At 36.6% G+C, this 11,259-nt stretch overlaps 1 protein-coding gene across 2 annotated transcripts; it reads right to left on the bottom strand.

Moving 5' to 3' along the window:
* Positions 1–594: 594 nt before the first annotated feature.
* On the bottom strand, positions 595–10,968 carry LOC131633059 (protein S-acyltransferase 24-like). Of its 2 annotated transcripts, none has more exons than XM_058903772.1 (13): positions 10,467–10,968; positions 9,446–9,586; positions 9,121–9,233; positions 7,831–7,910; positions 7,544–7,707; positions 6,513–6,651; positions 6,286–6,385; positions 2,675–2,732; positions 2,474–2,551; positions 2,245–2,343; positions 1,590–1,668; positions 1,358–1,506; positions 595–1,267 (listed from the first exon to the last, which is right to left on the bottom strand). In XM_058903772.1, the coding sequence occupies exons 1-13, from the start codon at positions 10,725–10,727 to the stop codon at positions 806–808; spliced, it is 1,923 nt and encodes a 640-aa protein (XP_058759755.1). In that variant the 5' UTR covers positions 10,728–10,968; the 3' UTR covers positions 595–805. The 2 variants fall into 2 exon arrangements, with proteins under 2 accessions (XP_058759755.1, XP_058759757.1); XM_058903774.1 differs by having other exon boundaries at positions 10,455–10,594.
* Between the last annotated feature and the right edge of the window lie 291 nt (positions 10,969–11,259).

Here is an 11,259-nt window from a genome sequence, read left to right as displayed (position 1 = left end):
ATATGTGCATCTACTTTTTTAATAAAGTGATGCACAAGCACTTTGGATCCTCTCCTTCAATATTCTCTGCTTCCCTCTCCTTCCTCTCTATCTCTCTCTTAATCTCATTCTCTCTCTTGAATATTTTATGTTTTTTAATGATGAGTGAGAGTAAAATTAAGAGAGAGATAGAGAGGAAGGAGAGGGAAGGAGAGAATATTGAAGGAGAGGATCCAAGTGGTGCAGATGCACATATTTCTATTGATCAATTTAGTGCTTATATATAGACGTCACATTTTACAACTTTTAAGAATATCCAAGCAACTCATTTCTTCTTCAGTTTTTCTTTGTAATGAAAACTCAAATTATTCACTCACTCATTCTCAATATAACTGATTTATTTGTTAAGAAGGAAATTGTTTTTAAATTATTGATTAATTGCAATTTTCAATTTAATGTTGATTATATTATTTTAATTATATCATCTAGCTAATTACTTACATCACTCTCAACTCAATATATTTCACTTTTGCAATTATAGTAAATGTTAAGACAACAATACATACTAACAATATTTTGATAAAAAAAAAAATCTCATTTATACACTTCTGTGTGTAAATTAAATAACTAGATTACTTTCTATAGGACGGTGGAAGTATTATAATAGAAGGCAGAAAATCACAAAGGGCAGAGAAGAGAATATACAAATACATAAAATGGCACAATGGGTATGGTAGGAAAGAGCCACAATAAATTGAATTAACGTAATCTAACAATAAACTTGCCTATGATACATTACAGTTAGGTACAACCAGACATGACATCATCACGACGAGGGTGAAACAGATCTGGTGTTGCGACCGAGGCCAAGACCTAAGCCCGCAGGAATGCTGTCATTTCTGGTTTTGCCTTGGTTACTATGACTACAATGTGAAGAATGAACATGACCATTACTATGCCCATGATGTGTTTTTGAGTTGGTACTGTTTGAATTCACATTAATAACAACATGACTATTTCCGTTGCCCTTGGCGTAATCAGAATGAGAATGCGGCTCTCCATTTGTTATGTTTGAGCTTCTTGTCATTTGCATCATTCCTATACCCTCTTCTGAGTTACTTGATTCTTCAAGACACTCCAAGTCTTCATTGTATCCATTGATCAAGAAATCTGAACAGTTCTTCTTGATGCCATGATCATATGGGTTTCTGAATCTACCACCTGGACCTCTGAGGTAGCTATACCGCATTGCATTTGCCATTTCGTTTGTTGTAATATTGCGTGATATCTGAGAAAATAAAGGAAAACAAAAGGCATATAAGTCAAATCAGAAGAAATGAAATTTCTTAAACACCGATAGGCTTCTTGTAAGACATACCTGACTAGCCTGAACAACTGTCAAGGCAAACACTCCGAAGAAGAGGAAAAAATCGGCAATAAGAAATGATATTGCACCGATGTGATTTTTACCAACATAATTAATCCATAACCCAAATGACGAAGGAGCAAGTGGATCAGTTAGTACTCCTGCATATCAGAATTTAGATTTCTATCAGCAATTTAACTTGCATAAAAATTAACCAAGTAACTCTGTCTTGACATACACATACTTGTAAGACAAACTCCACCAGTAACCAACATTGCTGAAACTTCAAGAACAAGAAAAGCAAAGAAATCCCATTTATTTTTCTGCAAACATACAGTGTAACAAATCAGGATAATTTGTCTGCCAAGGGAAAACCCGGTCAACTCAATCAGTCAAAACGATAAAACCGCCTATTCAAAATTAGGGATAATGAAACAAAAATGGCATTGAAGTAGTATTAGTAAACTACCTTCGTCACACTAGAAAAAAGATGAGATACGATTAATAGTCTAGCCCAGCTTAGTAAAATGATTTACTGGACATAAATGGTTTATTGTAAAATTGAATTCAAATCATTCATCTGATACAGTACTATATTTTATTTACCATCTTATACAGTACTATATTTTATTTACAGCTATAATGTAGAATTAAACTGAAGAGTCACCAGCACCTCCACTCAAACAAGACTGACTGACATAAATTGTATAAGAAGGTGCATTAATGCATTTATTGATCCAAAACAGGGGAAAAGCCCAGAAGTAAAAACATATCTAAGATTAATTTCCCTTGCTCGCCGACCTCTTTTTTTGGTCAAAGTCAATGACAATATATAAGCTTAAATATTCAACTAAGTTTCAAATGCAAAAGCATGGAACCAAAACTCCATCCAGAAGTACCTTGCCAATACAATTAGATACCCAAGGACAGTGATGGTCAAATTGCTCCACACAACGATCACATGTAGAACAATGTTTCGCACGCAGGGGCCTGACAATCTAAACAAAAGGCAACATAAAATTGACTGCAAAATTATTTGAAGCAAAAGATGAGCGGAAATGTATAATCTGTGTGTGAGAGATATTGATTGCTGGTGATAAGGGTTCTATTAAAAGAAAGCAAAAGAACCTTGCATGTTGCACAAAGTTGGGACCAATTTCCAGCTAGCAAAGCAGGACTATTTATCTCAATCTTCAAAAGAGGCTCCTGCAACAAACAATTTGACACACTGACAAGTTAAAAACTGCAGAAGGAAATAAAATGAAAATATTGTAGGTCTGCGAGAACCAAGGTAGAAAGTAGGTATAGCTATAGCAGAATAAAACTCACATCATCCTTCGTACTCTGAGTGTCATGCCCATTCATTCTGATATAACCCGGATCCTTGCTGTCAAACAAAACAGGAAAGATTAAGAAAACAATGAAACAATAAAGCAAATAATTTATTTTTGTACAAAATGGCAGGTAATAAGAAACAGCTGTAACTAGATATTCAAATAATCAACAGCTGAAAAATGAACTGCTGATATACATGTGTATCTGTGGACAAGTTGACACTATTTATTACATAGTAGTGACCAATGACCATCATACATTACAAACCAATGTTACATTGAAGTTCCATCAAGATTGTTCCATCAATAGTGTTATCTTGAGAACTTGAACACAAATGATGGGAAAATTTTGTTGAAAAAGTTCCAATACACGTCAAATAGTTACATCTTACAAGACTGATCTTAAGAACATTCCACCTAGAGTGTAAAAAAAGTTACTTGGGGAATATATCCAGTAAAGCAAGCATCATCGGATTTTAGATGGTCTGGTTTCAGTCATATTAATGAGTTCCATAAATGATCATGATAGAGACCAGAAATTGAAGGAAAGCAACTGTGGATTATTACGGCGAATGGTTGAAGGTAAACAACTGTGTATTATTGCTGAAAATGGTTGAGCTTTTAAATTGTAATGGTGGAAAATCGAGAAAAACAGAAGTAAACCAGAGTTCTATGAACGCCTAAAACAGAGAAAACTCTCCTAACTGACCCTAACAACTTTCTTGAATGACTCTGACTTTCCCTCCCTTTCTCTCATAACAGAACCTTCCTAAAAATCAGGGAGTATTCCCAACTGACTCCTACTCACACTTCTACTATTTTCAAGGTGTGCTCGTGAAGAGTGGGCCCAACGATTCGTTCAGCTAGCTAATATTAACCCTTGGTGTCCTATCATTACCACATCCAATAGAACAGCCTTCTCCTCAAGGATAGCATGAGGGATATGGATTTTTTTATTCCATTTCCAAGTTTCCAACTTATAATATCCTTGTGACCTTTCTTGTCAGCAAAGTGCTCATAGTGGCCATGCTAAATGGTTTCCCCCCATTCAATCTTCCCATTCTTTGTCATGTGACTTTGCAGCTTTGTCACTTCACCCGACCAATCAAAACTATTTGTTATTTCTTTCCAATCAAAGATTACCTTGTCAAACCCTTGCAATCAAGCCACTCCTAAAATCATGTCCACACCTTCCAACTCTAAGGTCTCAACCCTGGTGGAAAATTTTCCAAACTGATTTTCCACCTCTTACATTTCCCTGGGGACGCATCCGACATTCCCAGTTTTAAACGTATTACCATGTTCTGGTCCACCAGAAGTTGCAAATTGTAACATCACTGTCATCGAGGGAATATAAAGTTAGGACTAGCGCTGGTATCGACCATTATCGTCACATGCATTCCCTTCACCAGCCTCAAAGAGTTACACTGATGCAGAGAATGGTACCTCTAGTTTGTTATTCACGACATCGACGAAGCTGTTTTTCTGCACACTGATGCAGAGAGTGGTAGTTTTCCTCACATATGAAGCAGAACCCTCGAGTCTTCTATTCAATAATTGGAATAAGGGGAGATGCTTGATTCCCTATTCCGATCACCTAGGCGGTACCAGAAGTCAAGTCAGGTCCACAATGTTTTTTGTTTGACCTGGGTCATATCTAGGGGCGGAAAATGAGCATTCCTACCCCACCAAAGCCCGCAAAAAAATGGTGCGGAGAAAGTAGAGTGGGCGGGCCGGAAACCTTGACTCGGACCGCTATAAATTATGGGCTAAAGGGGCAGCCCCACGCCGTTTAGGCCCACGCCCGCCAAAGTAGAGGGGACGAACCAGAAACTTTGGCTCAGACCCGATTCCCCTTGGATTTAAGCCCAATATCTACTTCTCCTAGCGCCTCGAGTGATCCAGGATCCTCGCAGCTCCATCGCAATGTCCCTTGCCATTTTCATCACTTGAATGCAATTCAGTGAGTTGAAGGTTTGAACATTCAACCGGATCGAAGACCTCCAAAATACCCTAGATATTGTTCCTCCGGGGAACAGCCCACTTGCGACAGATGATACATACTCATACTCAATTATATACTCCTTCAATTCTTCAAATGGATTATCACCTTACTTTCCGCCATACCTTTCATTCAGAGCTTGCTTCAATTTCCTCCATACGATCTTGCGTAAGCGGTTGAACCTGTGAATGGTTGTCCCCACCATGCTCAGCTTTGCAAGTCAACCTCCTCCGACGTATCTTGTACTTCAAAGCTCTCTGCATACATTTTATCCACCCTACCAGATCCTCCTCATCGAACGACGGTGTCTACTTTCTTCACCTTCTTCTTGAAATCTAACTCCAATTCATCATTTGGAGGTGGAACTGATATCTCTGGTATGGGACGATTCAGTAGCTTCCCAAGTTCCATCAACCTGCTGTGACAAAGCAATGCTCTTCCCAAATTCCATCAACTTGCTGTGACAAAGCCCTCCAATGCTTGTCACATCAAATCCTCCATGGTCTCCAATCTCATCTCCAAAAAAGCTAGACGATTGCTCCTCTTTGGTGGCATTAACAGTTCAAATGCACTGGCTCCTCTTAAACAATCCAGCAGGACGGACCAATGATAGAGACCAGAAATTGAAGGGCAACAATTGTGTATTATTATTACTACATGTGATTGAGCTTAAAGCTCTCACAATGGTGGAAAAGGGAGAAAAACAGAAGAGTAAACCAGAGTTTTATGAACTTCTAACTAGAGGTAGGCTCTTAAACCAGAGAGCAAACTCTACTAACTGACTCTTAACAACTTTTTAGAATGACTCTGAATTTTCCCTCCCTTTCTTATAACAGAACCTTCCTAAAAATCAGGGAATATCCCAACCGACTTTAACTTGCACTTCTTCTACGACCTTCTAGACGGTGGAAACATGTAGTGGGCCCAATGATTGGGTCAGCTAGCATATTGGGCCTTGTCCTATTAGATCATACAGCCTAACTATCATAAGGATAACTACTATAATAGACTAGACATGAATGCATAGCATCTAGCTATCGTAATGGTGGCAGGGAAAATATGATTCTTAGTTTATCACATTAGACTTCACATGTATATAAAATAAAACGCTATATTATGGATAATCAAAAAATGGCAAGATGGTTAACTTTAAGACAGAGATGAGGAACAAACATTTCCCTACAGATACATGAAGCAACTTTGCCCAAACCAATAAAATACAGCGGAAACAATCTCCTCTATACAGAGTCACAAGGAAAAGAGGATTAGTATTGCCAAAAGTTAAACTGCAAATTGTGTTGTTAAGCTTATATTGGCTTTACGTCATAAGGATTGCATGGTTCAAGCCACCAAATTTTTTTCGTTTTTAAAATCATGTCATATCATATACTACTACCCCTATCATAATTGGATGATACAAATTCCATTAAGATTTTACATAACAGCTCTAGAAAATCTACAAACGATCTCTTAAAGACGAAACAATGACAAAGATGAAACAATGTCATGTTGCGGTTTTATAAATTAAGCTCTGGTCCTTATAATATAATGGCCTAGAGGATATTCATGGGAAGGTTAATAGTTCTGAAGTCCATCATACTCACCTGCTACATCTATAAAACGTCACCAATCCAACGGTAGCAAGTAACACTCCAAACCATGCAAAAAGCCCAGCTGCAGCTGTCAGCTTTGGCATATTTGTTGCTGAAGATAAAATTAACAGAAATGATGGAAATAACAGTCAGATGGCTATGAAAAAAGGCATAAATATACATGAAGGTGCCCACACAAACACATAATTGATTTCAGAAGTGGAAGCTGAGGTAGATACCCAAGATGACTGAATGAATATAGGTGACCAATAGCACAAAAATTATGCACCAAAGTACAGGAGCAAGTCCTAATTTAGATATCTTTCCAAGGCGGCTGTTAGCGTCAAAGCGTTTGTCAAGCAGCCTTCGGGCATTTCCCTACAAAACAGATTTAGCAAGAAAAGTGACATATATGTTAGTGGCAAACATTGAACCAAATATAGTGAAAATATTTGGCAGATCTATAATCAATCATCAAAGCAAAATGGTGGCATTTGTAAAGAAGCAAGGTAAAAAGAAAGTTCATAATAAAGATGCAGATGTGACGCCTTTACTTAAAAGAGACAGGTAACTACTTTGTTACAAACTCACAGACAACCATAGTCGTACAAAACAACAGTCTCTTTACAATGGGCACGACCTTTTGATGTAAAAACTGAGAAGCATTTAGAGGGAAGAAGATATTCTCATATAAGGCATTCTCACGTTCAGTAAATACTCTTTATTCCAGAGCCAATATATTATATAGTGGGCTTTATATTTAATATTCTGTTAGGAGTAAGACATAATAAGCGATACAACTTTTGACAAATCAATTTTTTAAGATCTAAGAAATTCAGAGTAGGGATTGAATATGATTAACTAGTATAAAATCATAAATACACTATCTGTATGCACGCCTCACTCATCTAAATAATATCTTCTTGTAACGGGAGAGGATAATCCTGTAATAGTGGTCCAGAAGTCAATATACATTATTCCAGAAACATATACGTATTTACTACTACCAGTGGGAAAGAATGTCAAGTAGATTTTGCACATTAATACGGGAAATGCATTTCTTCGTAAAGAAAACACAAAAAAATATCTATTTAAGCACCTACTCCACAAATTCAATGAACACAAATCTTTTCAGGAAAGCCAGCCAGTCACACATTTTCAAAACCATGGGATGGGTGGAGGGTGAGAGGAATAAAAAAGATGGATGGAAAAACTCCATCCAAATGGCATTAATAAGAAAAGTAAAAAATGTTGGTTAAAAAACACCTACAAGGAAAAAAGCAACTTGTCTATGATTCTTATCAGAAGCAAGCTGCGCTGGTGTAAGGCCAGTATTCTCAGTTACCACCAGGTCTTCCTTTTTGCCAGCCTGTACTAACACGGTACAGGCCTCCAAGTTACCTCGTATAGCAGCCCAATGGAGAGGAGTGCAACCTGAATAAAGTAGGGAAAATAGAAGAATGATGTCTTAAAAATCAAGAAACATTTCATAATTTGAATCAATGCATGAATAATTTCAGCACAATACAGAGTAGAGAGTAGAGCATAAGAACATACCCTCTTTATCCTGACGCCCCCGATGTCCATCAAGAAATAACAGAAGACGTATAGAATCAGCAAAACCTTTGTAAGCAGCCCTAAAATTGAAGCCAGAAGAGAATAATCAATTTAAGCACTTTGAAAGTGGACTCACATGTTGTTCACTTAAGCAGAAGAGTTTAAAATTTCAGTTCCAAGGGATTGTGAGCGTGTAAAACAAGATAAATAGCACAAAAGAAACTCATTATTAACTAATGTTGGATGTTACAAAATTCATCAATTAAAGAAAAAAGAAAAAATTAGTGTAACATTATGATATTATCCAGGCTCCTAAAAACAAAAATGACACAAGAAAAATAGATGAGCTTATAAAAAACTACAACGGAGTCTTGTCCCACTAGGTAGGGTTGGCTGTTTGGATTAGACAATGCTCTAATTCCTTGTGATCAAGTTCAAAAATAGATCGTTAACCTCTAAATATGTCTTACCAATTGGCCTATAGTTGTGTTAGTATCCCTCTACATCTAACTCTTTTGGACTATTGTCTATGTGATCAACCTTCCTTACCGGAGCTTCTACATGTCTTCTCCACACATGTTCGCATCACCTAAGACAAGATTCTATCATCTTTTACTACAATGCGAACTATATCAATGTTCTCTCTAAAAATTGTATTCACAATCATATCTTATCTTGTGACCCATTGCCCCAACATTGAGTCTCAAACAACATAAAAATTCCTTTCAAACAAGTAATGGTATTCCAATATATATAACCAATGTATTATGTAGATAAATCCAAGAAAAGTGTAATGAGCATTGTTACAAACAAAATTTAAATCATGTATTCCATGTGCCACTTGGCAAACCAAGTTGAATATTATCCTTCATGACGGGGTATATTACATGAACGACTGTGACAAGGAAATTACACTATGTTTTAAAAAATAACTTCATATTAAAAGAATTATCAAACAAAATTGAAGACCTGCTTGATTTTAAAAGAGTTCCCAAATATGTTTTTCAACTTGGGTTGGGCAAATGGAGACCAACTTCCTATACAGTATTTTCACTAAAACTCTGCCAAATGCATCCCTAGATTCATTTTTTTATTTCATTGACCAAGCCAATTACACTTGTAGGATTCCATAAATTGGTTGTCAAGAGACACATACTGGGTAATGAATCTGTCTGTATATCATCTCACAAATTGGGTGTTTGAATGTGGAATAGAATGTGACGAAAAAAAGAGAAAGCAAAACATCCATTTAAATAGGAAATAAAGTTGACTTGCGAAATTATCAATTACCAATGCAGGGGGCTTCTTCCATCATTATCAGGAACGTCAGGGTCAGCATTCCATTTTGAAACAACATAGTAAAGGAAAGCCGTCTGACCATATTGAGCAGCAACATGTGTTGTCTGCATCCGTGTTAATTAAAATTAGTTAAATTGACATTTAGCACCCCACTCCTGCTTAAGGTGAGAGGATAATCAGAGACTAAAACTTGGCATAAGTAACCAGATATTGAGTACTTAATGTGATTCATACATAACATAATTGAAATTCCACACCCCACTGATCTCCTGAATAAAAATGAATATAAACAAAAACAGAATGACATCAAACTAACCTGATACCCATTCATGTCAGCGGAATTCACTCGCGCGCCCTCTTGAAGTAAAAGCTCTGCAACCTGAATAGCACCCCGTACCGCACTCCAATGCAAGGCTGTCTGACCAGTATGATCTGTTGCATTTATATCTCCGCCATGCTGCCAATCAAGACCAATACAAAACAAGTTAATACCAAAAACCACCAAACAACTCTCTGCATTACATATAGATAGCAAATATATTACCATACTTACTATCATTCAAAATCTTGAAAATTAAACACACACAAGAACATTCAATCGCAACCTATGAAACACGGACACTCTTGACACTGATAATGTAAAAAATATAGGACACTGGCAAAGTTACATTGATCATAGTGTTTGTGTTTAATTTATCCATCCATTATTTAAAGAGTTCAAAATATTCTAATCAAAATTAATGTCTTTAATTCTTTATTGATAATAACATTGCTTCAAATTTAATATATGTTTAATCCTTTTAGATGTGTGTGAAATTTGTTCTAGAAATGTATAAGATGTGAAGTAAAGAAAAAACATTTTTTATAAAACACTTGTTTGAATTGTCCGACACCTGTTGTATGGGTGTCAGACACCGATTCAAAGAGTGTTGAATCAAAGAAAAAATCATTTTTTTGGGAGACTTGTATGAATTTTACTAGACGTCTTGTATGGGTGTCATATAAGTGTCGGACACCACGACATGCCTATTTCAAGGGGTGTTCATGCTTCATAGATTGCAACATAAATAAATGATATATTGAATTTCCAGTAACATAACACAAACATGATCAACAAGCTGAACCAAGCTACCAACACAAATTCAAACTACAAAAAACAAGAATAGTCAATTCTTCTTCAGTATCCTATCCCTTTTTAAACAGCAATTATTTAACTATTTATCTTTCCTTTCTTTTGGATGTAAAAACTGAGTAATTCATAAAGTACTAGCGCGCAATGGAAGAGAAGCTTAAAAAAGAAACAAAGCAAACTCAATTCAACAAACCGATCAAAGAACCTCAATGATGTACTGAGCAGCGGCAGTCCGGTTATTAAGAGCAGCCCACTGAAGCGCGTAGTAACCCAAACCATCAGGCTCGGTAACGAGACACCCCTCTAGTTCCACCAATCTATGTAGCTTCTCCAAATCCCCATAAGCCGCGGCAGTATACACATCATTCCGGAGACTATCTTCGGAGACTTCACCGGCGGAAGACGACGGAGTCGATTGTTGATCCCGTAACAGAACCTCCTCGACGACCTCGATCTCGGATGACATAGCTGTGCGGCGAGGAAGTAAGAAATTGAGAGATTGAGATTGGAGCGTGAAAGGGGAAAGGGGAATTGGGGAAATGGAGAAGAAGGGATTGAAATTGTTAGGGTTTTTGTTGAAGGAAAGAAGAGGGAAGGGTCGAGAGGGTTTGGGTGATGGCCGTCCCTGTTGACCCTCTGAGGACGAACGAATCAAAGACGCGACAAACAGCTAGGTTCGATTATTTCATTTGATGGGAATTTTGAAGATGCATAAATCATAAATATATGTCTTAAATTGTCATAAATGGAATTTGTTAATCATGTGAGTCCGAATTCTAAATTTTATGTAAATAATTAAAATAAATATAAATTTTTTGACAAAAATATAATTAAGCATTGAAAAGGATAAATCTATTGAATAGGAAAAAATGTGTTTATTATTAAAACTGCAAAACAGTGTCTGGTTAAAAATAAAATAAAACAAAGGTATATAAAATGGAATATTTTTATTTTGCCACAATCACTTATAATACGAAAAGGCACTATTGATATCCTCC

The sequence above is a fragment of the Vicia villosa genome, linkage group LG1 (genome assembly GCF_029867415.1).
Source record: "Vicia villosa cultivar HV-30 ecotype Madison, WI linkage group LG1, Vvil1.0, whole genome shotgun sequence".
NCBI lineage: Eukaryota > Viridiplantae > Streptophyta > Magnoliopsida > Fabales > Fabaceae > Vicia > Vicia villosa.
The sequence above is the reverse complement of the archived record's forward strand: the minus strand, read 5'-3'. Positions and strand labels throughout refer to the sequence as shown.

Excerpts from the sequence above, each read along its gene's own strand:
- LOC131633059 (XM_058903772.1), bottom strand. The coding sequence starts at position 10,727 with ATGTCATCCGAGATCGAGGTCGTCGAGGAGGTTCTGTTACGGGATCAA. Across the intron at positions 9,234-9,445 it reads CTGACATGAATGGGTATCAG|ACAACACATGTTGCTGCTCA; the intron begins GTTAGTTTGATG and ends ACACGGATGCAG. Across the intron at positions 6,386-6,512 it reads TATTCATTCAGTCATCTTGG|CAACAAATATGCCAAAGCTG; the intron begins GTATCTACCTCA and ends TTTTATCTTCAG.